General features: G+C 53.0%; 1 protein-coding gene across 4 annotated transcripts in view; it reads right to left on the bottom strand.

Annotated features, from left to right (window-relative positions):
* Positions 1-23,666, bottom strand: part of CDH22 (cadherin 22) — a 77,397-nt gene that overhangs the window by 33,595 nt on the left and 20,136 nt on the right. For 3 of the 4 annotated variants that reach the window (XM_053958525.1, XM_053958527.1, XM_053958526.1), the window contains exons 2-4: positions 17,814-18,747; positions 13,630-13,924; positions 4,053-4,172 (exon numbers count right to left, since the gene is read on the bottom strand). In XM_053958525.1, coding sequence (XP_053814500.1) covers positions 4,053-4,172; positions 13,630-13,924; positions 17,814-18,038 — 640 coding nt within the window. In that variant the 5' untranslated portion in view covers positions 18,039-18,747. Of the gene's footprint in view, positions 1-4,052; positions 4,173-11,078; positions 11,141-13,629; positions 13,925-17,813; positions 18,748-23,666 lie in introns of those variants that run through there. The other variant, XM_053958528.1, reaches the window with a different exon arrangement.

Genomic DNA, 23,666 nt, shown 5'->3' with positions numbered 1-23,666 from the left:
AGCTCAATGTGCAGCAGGCTCCCAAACACAGCTCCTCTCCCAGTCCAGCCTTACTGCCCCAGGACCAGGGCAGGTCTGTCTCCAAACACAGCAAGGCTGGCAGGTAGGGATGAAACAACTAAGGACTGCACACAAATAACCATCAGCTCCATCCCAGCAGGCCAGTATCTCCATTCTCCCTGGCATAAAAAACTCCAAGCCCTTATGGCTCAGTCTTTAAATCAGGACACAGACTCTAGAACTCAGGAGCTGGTTTAAGTGATCACAAATGCCAGACTGCATTTCAAATACCTTCTGAGTTCTGCCTTTTCCCTGCATTCAGCAGAGTGACAGATTTGAAGAACAACCTCGTCCTTACGGTAAAAAGCCAGGCTCCCATGCACAGCCCCAAAACTGACAAGCTGGCTTTTAAGGAAACAAACATAATGAAACCTATGGTGTTACATGCTGTGTTTGCTCTATAGCACTCAATATCCCTACAAAGGGACGAACAAAACTGCTGGAAACAGAGGCATCAGGTTGTGGAGTGTTGAGCAGTTTCAGGTTCCCTCCCAAGGAAGGCTGTGTGCAAGGGATCACAGGCAGCAGTTGAGTCTCCAGCCACCCTGCCCAGGGATAAGAAAGGGCACTGCAAAGGACACGGGAACAGACACGAGCAGGCAGGCACAGCTGCCTGCCAAAAGAGAGATTTTCCCCTATAAAGGTGAATAATCTGCAGTGGTACAGACAATGCAGGGTGATATAAAGCAGCATGAAAACACAGTCCGTGGATTTAAATGCAGAGACTTCTCCTCTCACATAAATGTGCTGAGAGTGCTCACACTCAGGTGCTCATCTCTGTACTGGAAATGCACAAGCTTGAAAGATCTTGGTGAGGATGAGATTCCTGGAGCTGGAACAGGAGCTGCCACTCAACCTCCCACCTTGTGTAACTTTGGGAGAGCTGGGCTCGTGGCCCAGCAGCAGCGAGGGGGATTCTGCTGTCAGATTAGTGCTCTCACCCAGAGCCAACACCCAGCACAGCAGCAGAAGAGGCTGTTTTCAACTGGAAGCAGCAGGGCAGAGCTGTGTGCTGGTTGCTGTGAGAGCACAGCCTCCTCAGCAGATCAGGGCAGCCACAGCACGGGCACTGCTGCTCACCTGCTGCAAGGAGCAAAGATTGCCTGTACCCTGTCTGAGCGAAGAAGGCAGCACAAAGCTTACAAAGCTTAATGCCTGCAGGCTCTTGCAACAAGCCACGGGGATTATTCTTACACTTGGCAAGAAAACCTTGCCTCAAAAGCTTATGCATATAAAGCTCCCCACTCACAGAAGAAAAACCAGCCTTGACCTCCAGCACACACAGGTGAAGTTCTTGTACCTGATTTGGTGTACACAACATAAGTTTCAGTCTGTGAAACTAATCTCAAAGCATGAGAGTGGCTGCTGTATATGAAAGAAAGAAAAGCTCATGTGCATCAGCACAAGCACAAGCTTTCTCTTCGCCATCATTCAATTCTGGAATCTTCCTACAGCATAAATGCCATCCTGCTGCTCCCACTATTCCAGTGGAGCCATTTAGATGCTTGTCTCCCTCCAAAAATGCTTGTCTCCCTCTGAGATGCTACAGGCATTCAGGGCTTACTGAGTGGCAGGACTTGGCACAGCACAGCAGCCAGACAGTTTGGGTTTGCCTGTGAAAGGTCCATTGAATACAAAATCCCAGATGAACACTACAGCTGGAAACATCCAAGAACAGGAGACAAAGTCAGCTACACGTGGTCCATGTTCTGTACTCAAGCACGGAAACCACTTTTGTACATGCCACACCTGTGCTATGAAGGAGGGTGTGAAAAGAGCACAAGACAAAGCGGGAAGAAAGAACCTGTGCTGGAAGGAGTCAGGGGCTGAGGTGGTGTGCAAGGCAGCACATGCATGCATGGACCTACAAGAAACGGCAGAGAAGGAGGTCAAAACCAAAAATGGAAATCAAATCGTTCTTCATTATCATATATTATAAGAAATGTAACATGCCAAGTTTTTATGGTTCTTTTTATGGCCATTAATAACAATGGTGGCTCTGAGAGCGACGCTGCTGCTATGGATAATTAAATCTTATGCTCAGGGCAGAAGCTGGGCCACCTCAGGCAATCAGACTTGGATTCTCTTGTGCAGCATAAAGTCTTATTCTAACAGAATAAGAGTGCAGCAGGTTGGGGTGTGCTTGGGTGGCTATGATGACACCTTGTGCCCCTGCAGCACAGCTGCACCCACATGGACCAGCGCTGACAGAGGGGCACAGGACAGGCTGCAGCCACAACTTGAGTGGCTGATGGGCAGAGCTGCAGCCCTGCAGCTCCTGCAGTGCTGGTGAGGCAGCTGCCACAGACCATTTGCAGCTCAGAGACCCCCCAGAGTCAGCCCCAACACCTGTGTTAGCAGCCAGCTATCCTGCAAACAGATGTGCTCAAGAGGGGCTGGAGTCTTCTGCAGACTGTCAGCAATTTTGCCTTTGTGAAACAAAAGCAAGTAAAACAGTAAATCAACCCCCCAGTGTATGAAACAGCCAGCTTGAGAATTAAGACACAAAAAGTCAAGGAATCAAGAAGCTTGGATTCCCAGAGTGACATTAATTCTCACCACAGTCTCACAGGGCACATTTTAGTTTATGCCTTAATACGGAGCATTAATGTGGCAGGAAGCTGAGCCTCTGCACGTCCTGGCTTGTGCAGTTTGCTCCCAGTGGTCCCTCTCCATTCCGGCAGCCAGACTTCCACTCACACAAAGCTGTCTCAGATTAACAGGATCTCACGTGCACCTGAATTTTCAGTGTTTAGCCTATTGTTCCTACACACACAATATAAAACAAAGCAAATCTGGGAGAGAAGAGAGCCCAGGTGCAACAGCTCCTGAGCTGTGGGTGGGTACAGCCCCAACCTGCTGCTTGTGCCCTCTCCCCACTGCACCAGCCCCAGCCCAGACAGAGGCATTTCCCAGCACATGCCACAGTGCTGCTGTCAGGTGTGTGTAGGAGCTCCCAAACTCCCAAACCTGAGCATTCCTCCAGCAGCAGCCAGGCTGGTGGCAGAGCCAGGGCTGGGCCCAGCTTCCCCACGTGCACTGTCAGAGGTGGAGGGTTTCTTGCAGGTACAGAGGCTCAGGCACACAGACCTCCTTTACACTCTCCTTACACCAGCATCTCCGAACAAATTCCAGCCTTAGAAAATATCTATCAGCTTGACAGAGACTTGGTACTTCAGCCCAGGGGGTGATCTCAGCTCATGCCACTGTGGTTCAGCAATAGGGTGGGGAGGACTTTGCTGTCCAGTTTTCAGCACAAGCTGCAGCTCCTTGGTCTGCTCATCCTTTGACAATTTTTCATTAAACTATGGGCACTTTACTGCATGCTTTGTGCCTTAAATATCCCTTATTAGCATTTGAGTGTCTTCCCTTCTTAGCAAGCTTGTGAGGCTCCCATTAAGGGTAATGAGAGTCAAACTCCTGGGAGGCAAGGAGAATATATACCCCAACATCTCCTGGTTATGGTCTACTCTAACCAGTATGTCAGAGCATCATCTGCCAGGGATTTATTACAGAGGCATTTTACAACAGGCTCTATTATAAGTTATTAAGGAATGGAGCAGCTTCTACTGTTCTTTCATTAAATATTAATAGAACATTTATAAACCTATCCTTAATTTAAAGTGTTACCTTTAATCAAAGCCCTGGTGATAATGATGCAGCCTTTGGTAAGGCCCCTTTGGTAGTATTTAAACCTTTTACACAGAAGTTTTATGCGCCTGCGGGGGCATTCCTGCTCCAGGCAGAGAGGATCTCTGGCCAGTGCAGGTGCAGACCAGGCACTCTGGGCAGGCAGCTGCAGATCCTGCCTGCTGCAGGTAGGGCGTGGAGCTGGGCAGCAGCCTGAGCAGGGCTGCTGAGCTTCCTCTCCACCACCCCTGCCAGGAGTATCCAGCACCAGTGGCCAGCACAGATCTGCTGGCTCACAGTCATGCCCAGGACCCACAGCCACTGTGGGGTCTCCTGGCCCAGCCCAGATGGGCACTGCTCACCTGTTTTGCTGTCCACAGTGAAGTGCTGCTCCCCCTCCAGCACACTGTAGACTACCCGGGCACTGCTCCCATAGGTGGGGTCGTCAGCATCAGAGGCCATCACCTGCATCACAGAGGTGCCTGCAGCAGGGACAAGGAGGAAAACAAAGGCAGGAGTTTAGAAGAGCAGCACAGACCTCAGAGCAGGGCCCAAAACTGATTGCTTGCAAATGATGAGGGAAAAGAGAACAGCTGGGTGCAAATGCAGCATCACCTCCCTGCCAAATGCCTGAAAGCCAGGACTCCAGACACTGCTGCAAATGCCTCTGGTGTGCTGCAGAGTGGCAGCAGGGACAGGATCCTGGGCCATCCTGGAGCAGGACCTGCTCTCCAGGAGATCATTGGTCTGAACAGCTGGGAGCTTTTCTCCCAGTAGCCTTCTACTGGACCATCTGGGAAGGAGCTGGGGATGTCATACTCACACCTGCCCTTCCTGTCAGCACAGTGACATGGTCACCTCCAGACCACAGAGGGAGCAGCCAGCTGATCCACACTGCAGCACCACTGCAGCAGGCAGACCTGCACAGGGACAGCAGCCCGAGGAGAGGAAAGGCTTTCCCTTGCCCAGAGCCAGACAGCACCAGGTCCTCATGCTCTACACGTAGCAGGGCAGGAGGACTATAAATTGGATAAAAGTCCATCAAATGTCTGCAATTAAGTTATTGATTTTCAAGGCTGCCTCATTAAACTGGGTACTTCACTCCAACTGTCCCTGTGATGGCTTTAATTTGACATCATGTTCAATTTAACAAAAGCAGGACCCAGGACATGAGGGTGGGGGCAGGAGCAAAGGGGCTGAGATCTAGAGATAACAGAAGGGAGAAAGGAAGGGAAGCCTACCCCTACCTACAGACACCTTGAGAAAGGAGGTGGTGTGACCAAAGCACTGTGAGGACAGGCTACCCTGTTTCATCTCCAGCACCAGACTCAGTGCATCCCTGTCCAGAGGTCAAACACTGGCACCAGTCAGTCAGAAGCAGCCTCTGTTCTTATGTCACAGGAGGCAGATATGGAGCTGAAACCATCCAGAGGAGGATGAGGAATTCAGTCCCTGGTGCCTTCCTCCTCCTTTGTCAGGAGACCACAAGCCCAGAGCCTGCAGGCAAACCAGGGATTTCCTGCACCAGCCCTGCCTGGACTCAGGCAGGAGATGAGGCAGCACAGACAGCAGTGCTGCTGTGAGCAGCTGGGATGCACATGCTCCCCCCAGTCCAGTTCACTCTGATCTCCTGGAAAGGGTGTTCACTGAGGGAAACGAGCAGTTACCATGGTTGCTTTTCATTCTCCCTGGCAGCCTTCTCAGAGCTGCAGCTCTGCTGATAACAGGAGAATCCCCCTCATCGGTCTTCAGCAACAAGCTAGTTTGAGTCAACTTATTTATGCTTTGCTGTCTCCAGTGAAGTTATGGTGCATCCCTGCCAGGCACGTCCAGATTTTACACCACGGCAACACTGGCTCTCTGCCTCGCAAACAACTGTTTAAGAAATACTATTGCTGCATTTCCTCCTCCTCTGCCTGCCATAACACAACTCCTTCAAGCAGGTATGAGCCAAGGCAGATCACTCCCACACCAGCACTGCACATTCCCTCGGGCAGCCTGGCATGTTCCCTTTGGAAGTTTCTGATCAGAAAGCAAAAAAAAAAAAAGGGACCAGAGAAGGGAAATGACACCAGGGTCGCCAAGCATCTTTCTCCCAGCTGCAGTAGAGAAGCCTGCTAGGGATGCTGGAGGTGCCAAAGTCTGAGAATCACAGAAAGCAGTACCTGCCCCTGGGAACAAGAGAGGGTTCCCTCTGCAGAGCCTGGCAGCGATCAGCTGAGAGCCCAGTGTCCACAGCAGCACCCACTCCTGCACCTGCAGCACAGGCAGGGCCTGCTGACTTTGCACAAACATCCCACGCTCCAAGAACCACTTGTTCCTGCCGAGGGTTAGGAGATTCAAAACTCACCTACAGGAACCCAAGCCCATCAGTTTATTTCCCTGCCTTTGTCCTGTACACCCTGTGTCAGGACTGCACATTTGCAGACAGAGCAGGTGCCCCAAGGAGCACACCACAGCCTCCCGTTCCAGCCCTGTTCGTGCAGTCATCCCAAACCAGGGATCATGAGAGGCAGGCTGGCCACTAAACATTTGCACCAGACTCTGCATCTCATGCTGCTTCCCCCACGATGCATTCATTCAATTACATAACTCACCTCCTAATCCATCCCTATCAGACACAGCTGTACTCCCTGTGTTCCAGTATTTACCTGGATGCTGCCAAACTGCAGAGTCTGAAGAGGAAGCAGGATCTGTGCCCACCCAGAGCACGGTTTGTGCTTGCACAGGTGAGGTAGGCTGCTGCTCTCAGGCTTCCTGGCCCACAGCTGCTGGGCACTCCCAAGAACTGGAGCAACAGGGCAGGAGATCCATCTCCAGGTCCCAGGGGTGAGCCCCATGTTTGGGACCAGAGTTTTCTGCTCTAGGGCAAGGGAAACCAAGCAGCAAGATACCTTCACTCAGAGGCAGAGATGGGCCACAGTGCCCTTGGGCTGCAGCCAGCAATGCCAGAGGTGATGAAGGCTCTGCCCTTCCACACCTGCCCTCACAGCATCTCATTAACAAAAGAGCAACATCAGCCAAGTAGGGAACACTGACCCCACTTTGTGCCTTGACTTCTTGTCTGCAAAGGTGCCCGCTCAAGGTCACCTAAAGGGCATCAGGAATTTACTAGTTTAACTTTCCAGCATCCTCCCCTAACCTCCACTTATCCCTTTCCCACCCTTCTCTCTTTCCATGTGAAGAGCAATGGTACTCAATTTCAGCTTAACCTGGTCCCCTCCTTCCTGAAGAGACAAGCTTTCCCTGCTCCAATATTAGTCCCTGCTCTCCAAGCACAGCACTGCCCACAGCAAGTACAGAATGTACAGCTTTTATTTAGTTTTCTGGCACATGCCTTAGCCATAAAAGATACACTAAATAAAATCTAAACATCCATCATGTACTGTATCACCCGCCTCCCATAACCAAGAAGCCTGAGCCCAAATCCACAGAGATAATTAGATGTGTAAAATGAGATAAGACCTTGGTTCCTCCCCCGACAAACTCACTCCACAGATCAGAGGAAACCAACAATTTTACATAAAAATTAACAGGTCAGAATCGATCTCTTATTCTCCCTCTGCAAAGGTGAGATCTGGCACAGCAGATCAAACAAACCCTGATTTCCTCCAGAAGGAAGGGGGAGCAAGACCCTCACTTCCAGAGCAATACTTCCCTCAGCCTAGCTGACTGTGGCTCCCAGCCATCCTCTGTCCCCATGGGCCCTGCTGGGGCTGTCCCCATTCCACACCCTGAGCCATCCTGGAGACCTGCCAGGGCCAGCAGCCAGCCCTGAGCTCTGCCAGCAGCATCCCTCCTCTGCTGTGAGCAGGGTCAGCGGGGCAGGGAGGGGCTGCCCACACCCAGAGGTGCCCGCCATGCCCCAGGAGCTGTGGGATGCAGGAGCTGTGTCTCTGCAGGGTCCCTTCCCGTGAGGGCAGAGCTCAGCCCCACTCAGCCCTGCCACGCTGAGTGTCCCCAGGGCTGGCAGGGCACAGCAGCTCTGCCCAGTGCCCTGGAGGGGATGGATGGGGCTCTGCAGGGCACCTTTGGAATAGCAATGCAGGCCTGTCCTGGCATCTGCCTTCCCACAGGACCCAGAGCTCTGGGGCCAGTCCCAGCGACCCTGCATGAAGGCTGAGAGCTCCAGACCACTTGCTATGCCACTCACTCCAAACACGTTCAGCTGAAAGAAATGTTGACAGGCAAACTCCAAACACACCCACGAGCAGAGGGGCCCTGCACTGAATGCACAAGCAAGTGGCTGGGACCTGTCACTTCCCCAGGGACAGAAGTACAGCCAGGCTCTGGGCAGGCAAAGAAGCAAATGAGCAGCACTTGCTAAACTTGACTGTCCCTCCTCATGGCAGCAATACTCTTCTGCAGTGAAACCAGGAGCCTCCAGATGCTCTCCAGACGAGCTCTGGGACTCAGGTAGCACCTTCATCTCAGGCAGAGACCAGGGATACTTTCTGACCATGCTGAGAGCCCTGTCTGTGTGGATCTGGCCAGCTCCAGGACAGCACTCGGGCACTTCAGCCCTGCAGAACATCAGGGACCCTGCAAGGAGTGCTGTGTCATTCAAAGCCACATTCCCTGGCCTGATGCCAGTGTGCAGCACTCTCACCCCAGGTGCCTGGGTGCCATGGGGCAGGAGGCAGGTGGGATTTTATAAACAATGCAATTTACAGCTTTTGTCTGGCCCCAAACACCTGCAGTGGCTGATGCACCCCAGACACATTCAGGCAGGACATCAGGGAAAAAATGAACTAGAGTAGCTTAAAAATTACTGGAGCAGAAGTGAGTTTCTTGCAATCTTGTGAACATCCTGACTTGGTAGAAAGCCAGGCCCAGAGGAGATTCACTGCACAGCCCTCTCACCCTGCAGGACAAGCCCCAAGGCAGTAACCTGGCAGGGTGCAATTGCTCCAATGTGCTCCTGTGAAACTTCTTTTGGGGTGTCTGGCCAGAGAAAGGCACTGCACAAAGCACCCCAGCCCCTGGCATGGAGCAGGTAAACGTGGTGCCATGGGGAGCAAACCAAAGCATCCCATGGAGAGGCTCAGGTTCCCTGAGGGGCTGCCAAAGGCAGCCTGGATGAGGTCCTCACTTGGGCAGGGCAGTGTTTGGAGCCTGTCCCGTGACCTAGAGCACAGTGCAGAAGTGGGGGGACTCACCTCACCAAAGACAGACAGGGCAAGCCCCAGCTCCCAGCCACTTGCTGTCCCAGCAGCTTCCAGATACACACAAGTGACTTTAGTACTTTCTAGCAAGTGGGGGAAAATCCGATTGCCTGCAAGTGTTCTGACTGCATGATAAACAAAGTGTTTTTCTCTGCTCCCAGCACAGAGATTAAACAATTTCTCTTCACAATAATCACTTCTGCATTCAGCCAGCTTTGTGCTGGAGTCAGGGCTTGACCCCAAGTTTCTGTCTGTAGAGCCAAATCGCCTCTAATCTGGACATGGTGGTACACAGAGAAATGAGAGTGAAATGCACCAAGGGAGGAGTGATGCTCTGATGGAATAATTTCCATGCCTTTCCTGGCATGCTCCTCACTCCACGCTGTGCCTGCTCCCCAAGGACCCCACAGGTGAGCTCTGGGCTGCAACACCCACCCTGTGCAACCAACAGAGTTGTCTAACAGGAGGCACCGTGTGCTGGATTTGGGCTCACGCCTCAGTGCAGCAGACAGCTGTTAAGCAGACCCCAGGGAGGTCAGGAAAGGAACCCAAAATACAGCTAATTTTAGCACCTCCTGTAACAAGGTGAAGCTCCTGCAGTTCTAAGGCAGTTGGCTGGGTCTCATCCTACATTCTTCTGCAGCTGCAGGTCTCTCCCTTTGGTGCTGGATTCTGCTCAACTCTGATATTTTGGAGAGATCCACCCAGGGGTATCCACAGAGGCTGAGCCTGGGGTGCCAGCACAGAGCAGCCTGCGAGCTCTTGACCAGCAGCCTCTCCCTGAGGTGACAGGACAGCAGTGAAGCTGTAAACAGGATTTGCAGCTCAGCCCCCATCCTGCACACACACTGCTCCTTGGTATGCGTGCTGTGGGCACAGGGGAGTCAGTGAAAATACTCCCCAAAAGCCCCTGCCTTCCTCAGCCTGGATGACTCCAGGGCATGGCCTCCAGCCCAGCTCCCCTGGGGGCTGAGCAGGGACCTCTCCATCCCTCTACAGACCCATCTGCCCTCCCTGCCAGGCTGCAAACCTCCCACAGCAGCTGCACTACTGCTCCTGATGCCCCAGGCCAGATCAGTTTTCTCCAGAAAAGCCAATTGCTGGTTTTGCAGCTGGTTCTGCTGTGCAAGGCAGGCCAGATAAAGCTATTGGGTCAGCTTCCCCTTTGGATGTGCTTCTTCCAAGTGTAGGATATCCCTGTGTAGAAAACAATGACTTCTCCAGCCTGGCTCATAGGCTGGGGCAAGCTCCAGGTACCACCTCTGCCCTTTACAAATCCCCTATCCTCCTGACCATCCTGCATCTGCCACTTTTGATCCATCAGATAACAGCAATCCCTTTCCTTTTCCCTTTGCAGAGGTTTACAGTGAGTCTGGATGAGTTCATGGAAGACAGATACCAAAGCTGACTAAACCCCCAGAAACCACCCACAGCCAAAGAAATTTCCAAGCTGAAAACAGATGCTGGCTGGGAGAATATTAAAAGGAGCATCACATGTCCTGTGTGTGCTGTTCCTCCTTCCTAAGAATGCACTTTGGCCACTGCCAAGGCAAGATCCTGGAACAAAGAGGCCTTCAGTCCACCCTCAGTCTCAGAGTCTCAGGCAGCACGTACAAACACACTGCCCTGGCCCCAGCGCAGAGCAAGGGGCAGCTGTGCTGCAAAGCACTCCCAGTTACTCTGAGAGTTTCTGCACTTCTCTCATTTGTTATTCCCTCTTAGACACTAGGAAATCAAATGACTTTCCCTCCCAATTAGTACTCCTTCATTATGCAAATAATGTCCTTTGATCTGCTCCTGCTGTCACAGAGCGGATCTGACTGTATTTGGTTTATTCCTCTTCATGCCCCAGGAAGGCACCCACCTCTGGGAGCTGGGACTCTGCTTTTGGCAGGGAATGGAGAGTGCAGCTGAGAGCTGCCTTGAGTGAGAACAAAAACCACCCAAGCACAAACCCCAGTGAGGTCTGGGAAGCCAAGACCATGAGAGAAGGAAGAAGGGATCACCCTTAACTTTTCAGGCTGGGATGCAGAGCAAAGGCTTCAGAGCAGCAGAGACAGGGAATTAGCAGCTCACTATAGCTCCAAGCTGGAGAGCAGCCCTGTCCTTGGAGTGGCCCCAGCCCCTTCCCCAGCAGAGCACAGCTGAATCCAAGTGGTGCTGAGAGCAGGCATGGCCACCAGCAGGTCCCCAGGCTTTGATCTTGATACACTAATAGCCAACCTAAGTTCTCCAGCCTTCGTTCTCCTGCTTGGCCAACACCAAGCTGGGATCACCTCTACCCACTCAGGAAGGCAGCAAGGCACACTCCCCATTCAGCCTCATGACAATACCCCACAGCTCTAGGGGAGATGCTCTGTCCAGCTCAGAGACAGCAAATGTCACTATCAATACCAACCACAACAAAGCCATGAGCACAGCTGCACCCAGCCTTGATGTCACAAAAAGAGCACTCCCACACAAAAAGGGCCTGGCAGGTCTCTTCCCACAAGAATATCCTGAACTTCACCTCCCTGGCCCAGCAGCTTCCCATATCCTGCACCCTCAGCCCTTCCTACAGCATCTGGAGCTGAACTTCTCACACCAGGTCCACGACCAGCCGTATCTATCTCCCAGCTGCTGAACCTCAGAGGGTTGAGCAGAAAGCTCCTTGCCAGCCTTGCCTGTTTATGCTTTCACAGGATGTGTCCATCTTGTCCTTTGTGCTGCCTGTTCCTGGGCAAAGCAGGGTAAGCCAGCTCTGCACTCACACTGCTGAGGCCCAGGCAGCAGCAGCACGGGAAGATGATGTGTCAAGCCTTCCCTGGGCCATCTCCAGGGCAAGGCTGCTCTGGAGGAGCCCGTACACTCCCCAGGATGGCGAGACTGCAGAAGGCTCCGAGGCTGTGGCAGGCAGGTAGCCTGGAAAGCAGAACAGGCTCTTGGCTCCAGCTCCCCTCTCCAAGCACACAGCTGGGAAATGCAGCCCACGCCGTTCACAGCACTCCTCTTCACTTTTAACTTCCGAGTATTTTAATTTGCAGGAATCGCCTTCTTTCATGTTGTGAAACCGTGTTTCTTTCTCCCTCTGATCTCCAATTTCGCATAGAAACTGTCTCCTTTGATATGTCTTGTTCACATCAGTCTGATCAGGCAGCTCCATAATTGTTAGTGATTTTCAAAGAACTGGGATCCTTGTCTAATACCCAGAGTTGAGAATTCCTTGCTTTTTAAAATGTTGTTCAAGCAAATCAGATTAATTTAATTTCTTTCTTCCCTTTGGGAACAGGATGCCTCTTGCTTTGGTGCCCACATGCTGTCTTTCATTTCTCCAGGAGCACCCAGCTATAGTTCAAGGGGTCACTCTCTGACTGAGGGAAGGATTTGCACAGCTAACTGGAAGCAGAAGAAGAGCTTGGGATGCCTCAGAACTTGTTCTCCATACATGAAGAGAATCTAGGCAGCAGCAGCTCCTCTGGTGCAGGCAATTCCTGTACATCTGTACCTGCTGGAGGCCACGCACCAGCCTTGCAATATGCTGCACACGAACCATGGAGAGCTGGAGCTCTGTCCTGAGGCAGTGCAGACCTGAGCACCATTCCCTGCACTCTGCTGCCAAGATGCCTCTGCAGCCAGACCTTCCTGCAGCAGCACAGCAGGACCTGGTGGCTGCCCTGAGCTGGCCTCTCACGCCCCTGGTGCAGCTCAGCTGCTGCCCCTGCCCTGGGGGCTCTCTGCAGTGCTGGCACTGTTACTGCCCCCTGTGCTCACTCCTCTCCTGCTGACAGTGTTGGGGTCCCGCCTGATCTTCAACATCAGCCTTTCACAAGCTGTCTGCTACTTGGACACAGCCTTTGGGAACATGATTTACAGTTCCTGCTTGCAGCACATGCTGACACACAGAGCCTGCTACAGGGGTAGCAGAGAGCCCAGCGTGCACAGGGGACGGTGTGGCTTCAGGCAGTGCAGCACCAGCCATCCTCCTGGGCTCCAGCTGTGCTCACCAGCATGGGAGCCCAGCAGAAGTGAGGGCAACAGTGCTGCAGCTCACACATCACCTCCCTGCACCCCTCCTGAAGCTTGGGTGAGCACAAAGCCGACTGTCCTGCTCTGCCATCCCAGCCTCATCATCCCAGCCCGGCCCTCAGAGCTTCAGTGAGGCTGATCACCAACACACTTAAGAGGGGCCTGGTGCCAAGGGGATGGGCAGTTAAGGTGAACACAGGGAAGCCACACTTTTGTCACAGGGACATGAATTCCCCAGTCTCAGCCAAAAATGCCTGGCCCCTCAGAGAAGAGCAGATCCAGCTGAGAAGGGACTGGCAGTTCTGCATGGGGGCACACAAGGGGATGATGTCTGGGCTCAGAGGAGCAGCAAAGCAGCACACAGAGGACTGCCTGAGCTGGGGGAGAAGCACCACCCAGACCAATCTGAACCACAGGCAGACATGAGCCCCTTGATTTGTGAGGGTTTAGTCCAACCACCCAGCATTTAGGAGGGAGGGGGCTGTGCAAAGCCACAGTCAATGCACAGCAGGCAGCTGCCACCACCACGACCCATCCCCGGAGCACAGCTTAGGGCTGAGACTGAGCGCTCAGCCAAAGGCTGGCAATCAGCTCAGAGGATTTATCCACTTGTTTTTCTTAAGCCACCTTATTTATTTCTCCCTTTTGGCTCCCTAGCTCTGGAATCCCTGGGATTTGCAAGTGGTTTTTGTGGGGTACAGCAGGCTTAAGGTTTGACAAGAGAGAGGTGCAGCTTTCCCAGCCCGCACTGCCCCCGCAGCAGACCTACCGACAGGGGACAGCTCCGCCACGCTGCCGATGTAGGGCCCCTCCAGGAAGCGCGGCTCGCTGTCGTTGATGTCCTGCACCTTGATGATGAACTCTGACTCGGGCTCCAGCAGCTGGTCCGTCTGCCGGTCCCGGGCCTGCGCCCGCAGCGTGTAGAAGGTTTTCTGCTCCCGGTCCAGGCGCTCAGTGGCGTGGATGTCACCTGTGATCTCGTCGATGAGGAAGATGGTCCCTGCGCCCTCCCCGGAGATGGTGTACTTGATGGAGCCGTCTCCCTCATCCGAGTCCGAGTGGATCTGCCAGGGAAAGAGGGAGAGGGTGGGAGCAGGCTGGGGCTGTGCTTGTACCCAACCCTAGCCACCTGCACAAGATGCCCATGGCCCCTGTGTGATGCCCCTCTGCTCACTCTGCGCTTGTTGGACTGGACGGTGACAGAGAGCATCACCAGACAACTCCAGTGCATAAAGGAAGGCCCAATAAATTGGAACTTCAGGCCTGTCGTTACAGCTCTGCAGATTACAGATTCTGCCAGTGCCTACCCCCACTACAAACCAAGGGAAAAATCCCTTTAATAAGGGGTTACGAGATGATGGAAAAGCAAAGGACAACTCAACTGCACTCCAAAGAAAGAGGCTTCCCTATGGGCAAGGACCCAGGACTCTGGCAGCATGGGATCACCTCTCCCAAGCTGCACAGGTACCTCACCATCAGCATCCCTCCCCTTCTATGCAACCAATTGCCCAAAGTCCATCCTCATCCACCTGCTTTGCCTCAGCCACAGCTACCTTCCATGATCTGGGCAGCTGGAGCTGACAAAGTCTCCCTGCTGAAGAGCTCACACACTTGCTGCACCCCTGTGCTGGGTTTATGTTGCAGGGTAACAGGGGTCACAACGTCCTATCATCATGCCCAGAGCCCCACCCGGACAAAATCTGCAAAAGATTTTGACAACATCTTGATTGTGACAAATTAGCTCATGTTCAGGACTAAAAACAGACCCTGAGGAAGATGCCTTTGCAGGCAATCTCTGCTGTTTCATGTTTTTAATTAAGACAATGTTTAGAATTAGGAAAAGAAAGGGTAAACAGCAGTTTCCCATGGACCAAGAGCTGACTGGAATCCAGGCCAGACGTCCAGAGATAATTTTATTGGTGGCATTAAACTGAGTTATGAGGTTTTTACAATCCAGCCACTTATGAGAAATCTATTAACAGTAACTGGACAGGCAGAATGCATCTTGACAGAGAGCAGCATGGGCATTAATTGGGACAATCCATAATGGGACAGGCCCCCGGAAAGGTTTCATCAGCTGCTTTCATTTGTTTCCTACAATTTTTGCTTAGAATCAGCAAAGTCATGTCCCCCCTCCACAAAAAGAAAAAAGCCGTCCATTAATCGGCTAATGAAATATGAAAATGTTTATGGGCCATTCAATCTTCCAAACTGCAGTTCTATAATCCACCTTTCAGACATACAGCTCTACCAGCAAGAATTTATACCAGAGCTGCCTCTTTTTTTACGATGCCTTCATTATATTTGTCTTGTTAGATACAGTTTATGTATTTATTTCACAAGTGAGGGACCCACATGTTAGGCAGTTCAATGCATTTTGCACAACATTCACAAATTACTGCCCATGGTGACACATCTCTCAAGGCTTGCCTGGAAGGAGACCTTCACTCAGCTCACTAATAGGGCTGTGAGCCCAGCAGAGTGTGGGACCACCGTGATGGCTTTGGCTGCAAACGTGCCTATGGGGTGGTCACCCCCCCTGGCCACCTGGAGCATCCTGCCCTGGTCTGTGGGGATGGTCATCCCATCCTGGCCATCCAGTCCCAACCCTCCCTGCTGGCTGGTGGAGAGCTTGCTGCTCTCTTCACTTTATCATCCTCTCCCAGTTCTCACTGCTACTCCGTGAGCTTTTCAGAACGAAGAAGGAGCACCAGGTCTGTACAGCGCAGGCAGCAGAAACCTGCATTTTCTGCTGAACACTGGGCTCATGATTAATAATTAGGCTAGAGATAAAGCATCCAGCACCACATTGAGCTCTCAGCACGTCCTCTTCACATATTTGCTCATCACTGACTGCTCGGAGCAGACACCAGCATCCCTGCAAACCGGAATGCTAGGAAGAAAAATGGAGCCTGGGCTCAAGGGGCTGCAGAGATTGATTTACAGGGGAAGATTAAAAGAGCTAAATCTGTGCTGCTTGGCTAAACAACAACTAATGGGGGAGGGCCAGATCGCAGACTACAGAAACGCGAGGGGAGATGCCACAGACCCGACCACATCCCAGGGATGTTCTCTCCTCCCTGTTACAGCAGGCAGGCTTGGCACAGCCTCAGGGCTCCCTCCACCCCTGGGCACGGCAGGAGACTGAAGTCTCACAGCTCTGGCACACGCTGGGCCCCACGAGCAGAGGGACCACCCAGCCCTGCCTGCAGCTCAGCCCCAAGCAAGGACAGCAGTGTCTGCAGAACTGGGACATCCAGCGGGCGGACAATGGGCTGATCTGTCCCATTTGTCAAACAGAAAAATTGTTTCCTTGTCCTAAAAGACTACAACCAGAATTCTTACGAAGCCATTAATTACATACTAATAATTAAATCAAAATTAAATATGAACAGAGGTGCACATTCCTTATTAAAAGCAATTAAACAGAAAGCACAGATACACAAATAAAAAATGACTCTGGGGCTAGAAAAGAAAGAAAATCAAATAAAAACTAGCCCGTAATAAAGGCGCACTCTGTTTGCTCCAACTCATAAAGCCCGAGTTCATCAATTTTCTTTAAATATTAGCAACTTAATTAAATCTGCTTTTTTCCCTTTAATCCTCTCCTCTATCTAAAATAGATCTGTCCACATGCAGAAGTTTGTAACTAGTGCTGACCCCATAATTCTATTTAAAAAACCCAAAGAAATCCACATCAAACTGACAGCAGCCTCAGGGGAAATTACAGTTCAGAAGAAGGATTAGCTAGAGAACCCAGATTTTATGGAAATGGTATTGGCCCTGCAGAAAGCACGTGTAGGTGTGTGAGAGGCATCCACAGAGGGCAAGCCCCACTACTCTGCAGGGTCCCCCAGTGCAGGAAGGCTCTGGACCCACAGACTCTGCTAAGAGGGCTGGCACACTGCTGGGGACGAAGAGTGTCCCAGGCGAGCACTCCATCCTCTCCCAGCACCAGGAAAAGCCTGGCCCTGCTGGCTTTCAGCCCTGGGGACCACAGGCAGTGATGTCAGTGCTGCTGCTGTGAGCCGGGCGGGCGATGCGGTGGCTGATGTGGAAAGGGGCTGTAAAACGGGTGAGTTGTAGGTTTCGGTTCAGTTGGAGCCGAGGCATTGCCAGGCCTGTGACAGGGCCCGGTGCCTCCGCTGCTCCCAGGGGAGCCATGAATTAGCTGTGCCTGCTCCGAGGGCGGCGGAGGAGCGCGGCTTTGAGTGTCTGCTGAAACGGACACAAATCACCACTGAAATCCCTGCTGGCCCCCAGCCAAGAAACCCATTTTCAAGCTCCTCCAGACTCATGCCCAGACGGCTGAGGCCATCAGGCAGCCCTACTGTACAAGCTCTTGGGCACTTTCCTTCGGGGTGAGCCCATGCCTCCAGCTCTAGCTGGATTGTAGCGTGTTCCTCTGACTGGTCCCAACAGCTAGCACTGCCTTCACCCAAATACAAACACCACGTCTGCCTGACACGTGGGGCAGCTGTTTCTCCAAAGCTCCCAGAAAAGGATAAAGCCCAGCAACCCCAAGGTGAAATGCTCCTTCAGCCTCAGGACACCAGGAGTGGAGGGAGCAGAGGTCCATGTCCAGCCTACCCAGGAGGTCACACACCAGGGAAGTGTGGTGAGCTCCCACCTGCAGACCCAGTCCTGCTCAGCAAGGCACTGTCACCTGCCAGCAGCTCCCACAGAGACAGGGCTTCTTGCACCCACCCCCAGACACCACAAGAAGCCAGTATACGACTGTAAGAACGCAGATGTAAATCTTGGTGTGTCCTGTTATCGTCCCTGGGAGCACACTGACCTCACCACCCCCAGCAGGGACCAGGCTCCTGCCATTGCAGTCCACAGAGTATTTCTCTAGCCAGGCTCCCGTGAACAACCTTCACATGAGCCCTCTCTCTGCTCAGCACTGCCAGCATGTCCACCCTGCCCCATGGAGATGTCAGGTCAGCTTACCTTCCCCACATACAGCGGCTCCGTGCCCGTGTACTCCTCCACCACAAAGAACTGATTCCAGACCCAGCCGCGCTTCACTCGCCCGCTGGCCAGCAGTGCAGGATCCCCGGGCTCCCCTAGGCCAGGGCCCTCCACCGCCGTGTGCATGGCCCAGGACCCCAGCTCCTGGATGGCGCAGAACAGCAGCAGCATGGTCCACGAGAAGCCCTGCAGACCCTTCGCCATGGCACTCTAGGAGGCTGCATGAGCAGGAGCTTCTGGATGTGCAGCCAGCATCCTTTAGGGAAAAGTAGGAGGAAAGTCCACACTAGCAGCGTGAGGCTGCCCGGTCAACGCAGAGCATCCCCGTCCCTGCTGCATGCTGTGCCCTGCAGCTGGAGCACTCCTGTCCTGTGTGAGTCACACCTGTGACAAGAGGTGTCCCGGACTGCCCGCTGCTGCCACGGGAGCAGTCAGTGCTGGTGCCTCGCAGGCTGCTCCTGGGTCTCCAGAGCAGAGTCTGGCAGCTGGCATCTGTCCCCCGGGACAGAGCTGCAGGGCTCTGTGCTCAGCTGCTGCCGGTCTCGCTGGGGAAGGGGGTGACACACAGCCTGCTGCCCACCCCGCCGGCGGGCACACGGGGCACGGACACCCACTGCTGGCATTCACAGGAGGAGAAGGAAAGCTCTTCCACAAAGGTTTTCACAGAGGAGTTAACAGGATGAGCTGCTGTGGCCAACGTCTGCCTGCCCTGTGGCAGCCTGGCACTACTGTGCAAGGGGTGTGGCGGTGCAGGTGTCCGTGAGGTTCACAAGGCCATTTGTAACTCCTGTCTCCAGGGGATCACCATCCCAGTGCCTGCTGAAGGGTCCTTTGCCCAGATGATTCCGGTCACTTCCATTCTCTGCTGGTTCATGCAGGGAGGTGCAGGGCAGTCAGCAGCATCTCCAAGAGCCTGGAAAAAGCCAAGGTGTCAGAGCTGGTATGAAAACACAGCCCAATGTCCCCCCATGCTGCTCCTGCAGCCTTGCTCAGCATCTCCTGCCCTGCCCTGCCCCAGGTGCTCCACAGCAGGGCCAAATCCCACAGGTCCTGCCAGAGCAGGAACACAACAGGGAGGGCTGCAGAGCTCTCAGCACTGCAGACATCTGCTCCAGCAGGGACTCAGAGACCAAGGACCCTGCTGACAAGGGCATCCCCTCACCACATGGTCCTGGCTGTTGTGAGGAGTGAGGTCTGTGCCTGGAGGGAGTCACTGGTGCCCACCCACACTGTTAGGAGATGTGTAGCAGCACTCCTGGCACAGCACAGCTGCTGGTGCCTGTGCAGGACCAGACCACAGCAGTCCTGCACAGGCAGACAAGGCTCACACTGAGGGGTACCAGCCCCTGGTACAGCCTGTGCAGACACTCCTGAAGCCCTTCCTGCAGAACCTTTCTGTCATCTCACCTCTGCAGCCACAGGCAAGAGAAAAGCATCTGTTCAAGAATTTGCCACCTGGCTGACTTTAAAGGTAACGGTTTGAAAAAGGGCTCTGGGGTAAGCTTCAAGCCATCCTCAAGGCACTAAGGGCTGAGACATGAGACCTTTAGCCAAGGGTACATTGCATCCAGTGAGCACATGGAGAGAAGAAGCCTCATCAGGAGATGGGGATGCAGCATCCATCTCTCCCTGCACCAACGCCCTGAGGTTCCACCAGAGCTCTGCAATACCAGCCACAGCCTGATCTACTCATGAAACATGCACCAGTCTGCAGAATTCATCTGTCAGCTGTTACTCTTAATAGAAGGCAGAAAAAGGGTGAATGGAAATGCAAATGATCCTGGACTAGATGTCCATCTACTCCCCATAGAAAGGGAACTGGACTGTGCTTTGCACAGACCCCTGCATGAATCTGAACAGTTCAGAGGAGGGACAGCTCCCACATATTTATCCAGCCCTTTCCCTCACTTGCCATTCCCCAATGTGACTCCACCAATGGGACTGCCTCCCAAACAGGGAATGTCTGCTGCACTCTTTGCTGTCTGCATTCACTTGTCTGGACAAACACTTCCCTGAGAACCACGATGCATCATTCTACACTGCCTGTTCATGGCTCACAAGTTGTGTGTCACACAATGTGCACAAATCTGTTCACCAAAAGGTCTCACACACATCCCATCCCCATGCACAGCTAAGATCACTCATACACACTGGCTTCTTTTGTCTATTTGTGTCTCACTAGTGTGCACACACATTTCCTCCCCATGTACACACGCTATATTCCACTCACACATGCACATCAGCTGTCACATGGGCCAGCCCTGTGCACTTCATGCTCCAAGGAAGACAGGGCCTCCAGTGTATTTTTAAGTTAGCAATCATGGTACAGAAGCAGTAACATTGCTCCCCACTCCTCCTCCTTGCCAGCCCATTTATTATAAAGGTATTTCCACAGCAGCCAGGTGAGGTTGTTGGCAATGCCATGACTGTCTTGCAGGCAGGCCTCCCCACGCAGAAGTGCTTCCTGTCCCTGCTCCCAAAGGGCAGCTGGCGAGGATCCCTATCAAACGCCAGAGTATTTAACACTGCACTCTTAGGGGAGCAAGACTACCTGTAGGTGGGGGACTGAGCCATCTCTTCCCACGCAGAAGGTAAAGAAACTTCACAGATCAAATGCAGAGATTGGGGTCCCTGCCCTGGAGCAACGGAGCCGAGGCTGCCTGACCCACAGCAGGCTCCAGAGCAAGACACTCACAAAAACAGCACCAGTGCAAGTGTGCTTTGTCACATTTACCTGGGTATACAGAAGATAAATACAACAAGACATAGCGCATCACTGTCACAAACAGCACCTCTCCAAATTCTCACACCTAGGAGATCTCTGGTTATTTTGGAGTAGGTTACCCAGATAGTGAGACATGTCAATAAACTGAGCAGCATAAGCTGTGCCAGAGCAAGAGTTTCAGGTCAGCAGCAAGGGTAAACAGTAAGTGTGGGAAGAACACCCTACCCAGCACCTCTGCCTGTCACTCTGCAGCACTTTTGCAGGCAACACCTCAGGTTGCATCCAAAATCTGAGTACAAATGAGTTGTAGCTGGTAAACTCAACTGCCAGAAAGAGAATTTAAAAAATAATCCATCTGCAAGTGGTCTCAGGACAACTGTGTCCGCCAGAGCCTTGGGGAGAAGCAGCCACCACCTGCTGAAATCTCCCATTCTGCCCACCCAGCATTTGTCCTTGCCATCCAGGAGCAAATCTATCCACACTGATTTATAAAGCCCTGCCAGAAGCCTGACAAGGCAGCAATGCCAGTGCCAGGGTGCAGTTCTGCAACACTGAAGGCCTTCTGAACACACGGGGAGGCTGCAAGGAAGCCAGTCCAATGGAGCAAATCCTGGCACCACAACTAACATCAGCATCCAGGGTCTCCAACCGAGCTGGCACACGAAGGCAGCACATTCTCACGGCCTCCAGAACCCAGCACTGAGGGCACACAGCTGGCAGAAAGCACCAGCAACTGGCTCTGTCACAGCAGTAGGAGCCACCTTCACTCCCCTCATCACATCATTTCACACCTCAGCGGCATCTGATTTCCTGCACGACACAGCTACCCCAGGCACACACTGCAGACAGCCCAGTGCACACACAAATGGAACTGCTCCTTGTTCAGAAATGGACACTGGGCCACTCTGTCAGCCTGACCAGAGTTACAGCACACCAATGGAAGCAGCACAGTCCCAAACAGTATCAATAAACCAGTAACAAGAACAGCTTAAATGCACACACTAAGGCAAGGCAGGAAAGAGGAAGTGAGGGCAGAAGATGCTGCAGTGGGCGAGCTCCACTTGAGCAGAGCTGCTCCCTGGCTGGCAGACAAGCTGGCCCACAGTTCCCAAGGCAACTTGTTCAGCCCTGTTGCATCTGAGCACTCCCCAGAGCAGATTCTGCCATGGAAAGGAGAGTCCTGCTGAGCACCCCTGGGGCTGGGCTGCGTTGCTGTGGGAAACACAACCTTATGTATAGTCTCAGCTATTGTGCTGTTTTTTATATTTAACAGATTTCTCATCTGAGCCAATGTGGTTTGCCGGTGATAGTGTCACATGTCCAAAGTTCAGCTATTCTCAGCTGAGCTGTCTGCATGCTCTTCCTCTGGGCAGCAATGCAGGATTGAGTTGCCTCATCCAGGTGCCAGACATCAAAGCCCAACTACAGAAACCTGTGGCAACTTCCAGTCTCCTGCACCACAAAATGCGGGCCCAGACATACACATGTAGCCAGGCTCATTGCTGCAAACCAGATCCTTCTTCTCCAGTGACAAATCTTCAGCCTGTGTCTCTTCTGTGACAGCTTCAGGGTCATGTTTCTCCTCAGTGTGCAGAACCTTCTTTCCAGCTGTCACATCACAGACCTCTTGCAGAGGCTGCAAAGCCAAGAGCCCCAAGTCCTACTCATGCCCTGGCAGCAGCAGGAGTCAAGACACCCCAGAAGGTCCCATCCAGAGGAACTAGGACTAGCACAATATTTATTTCCCTATGTTATTGAAAACCTTTCACCAACAGCTGGAAGTGCCCCTTCTCTCTGCCACACGAGAGCAGTGGGGCTGTAAATAACCAGTGGGAGCTGCTGCTGCAGCCAGCCCAGCCCACAGCAGCACACGTGCTCCCACATGGCAGCGTGCATGGCAGCACTCACCACACCAAGCAGGTTTCCATGCAGTGTGAAGCACCAGACCCTCACACTGCCCCAGGCCCAGGGGGATGTCCCCTCTCCTGCTGCTCTGCCATCCTGCTTCCAATTATCAGCACCAGTCCCCCCTCCCCTCCCCACAGGAGCTCGTGCAGTTTGTTGGTGTGCATTTGGCACAGCTATACTGTACATCATGTTGACAGTAGAAATTACATCCTGAGCTTATGTTTTACACTGTGCTCTGTCAGAACTCACCGCAGCCCAGTGATCAGGACAAATTGAATAGCATCCCGTCCATGTCAATATTTATTTCATTTTATAAATGCAGGCTGATGCAGGAGAAAGTAGGCAGGGGGAGGGGGAAGACATGGGCAGGCAATAGCACACCAGGATAGCAGTGCCCAGTACACCACAGTCCTGCATTACTGCCCAGGAGCCCAGGGAGGACTGTCCCACCCAGAGGCCAGGGAGCATCCCTGGGACCTCACGCAGTGCTCCCATGCACACAGCTCTACTGGAAGGGTTGGCACACCAGTACTACTCCTCTGACAAGCCCTAATAATTGGTAAAAAACGCAGAACTGCCCACCAGGTACCAGAAGATGCAAAGGCAGGGAAAGAGAGCCTTCCCTCCTCACCCCCAGTCTGCAGCCTCACCAAACATGAACTGGGATGTCCTCTTTGGCTCCCCACTCCTCCCAGCAGAGTGGCACCAACCACCAGCACAAGCATCAGGACTGCTCCAGCTGTTCAGAGCAGCCATGAGGATGCTACAGAGGCTGCTGAGGAGGAAGGCAGGAGCAAGGCACTGCTTGTGCCACCCTCTAGAATGCAGAGCCACAGCATGAATACCAAGCACATGAGAGGAGCTCCTTAAAGCTTGGGCTTTATTCTGCTTTACCACAGCCCTTCCACACCCCAGAGGACACAAGGAAATGAAGGCTGCAGTAGGAGGGCTGCTGGACAGAGGCAATACCTCAGTCCTGACACCCATGGTCCTCTTGCTGCTGGATTAGCTGCCTGCAGAATGAGTTCAAACTAGGAGTGTCGGAGTCCAGGACATCCCTCTGGCTGCCCTGGCTGTCTTGAGACCCTGGCAGGGGGCTGGGAGACCTTGGCAGGAAGTCAAAAACACCTGTGGCTTTGATTTTAGCCCGTGGGAGAGGCTGCCAACTCTATATGAGGAATTACAAGCCACAAGGGTTT

The sequence above is a fragment of the Vidua chalybeata genome, chromosome 17, assembly GCF_026979565.1.
Source record: "Vidua chalybeata isolate OUT-0048 chromosome 17, bVidCha1 merged haplotype, whole genome shotgun sequence".
Lineage (NCBI taxonomy): Eukaryota > Metazoa > Chordata > Aves > Passeriformes > Viduidae > Vidua > Vidua chalybeata.
Note: the sequence above shows the minus strand (reverse complement) of the source record. Positions and strands in the feature narration are given on the sequence as shown.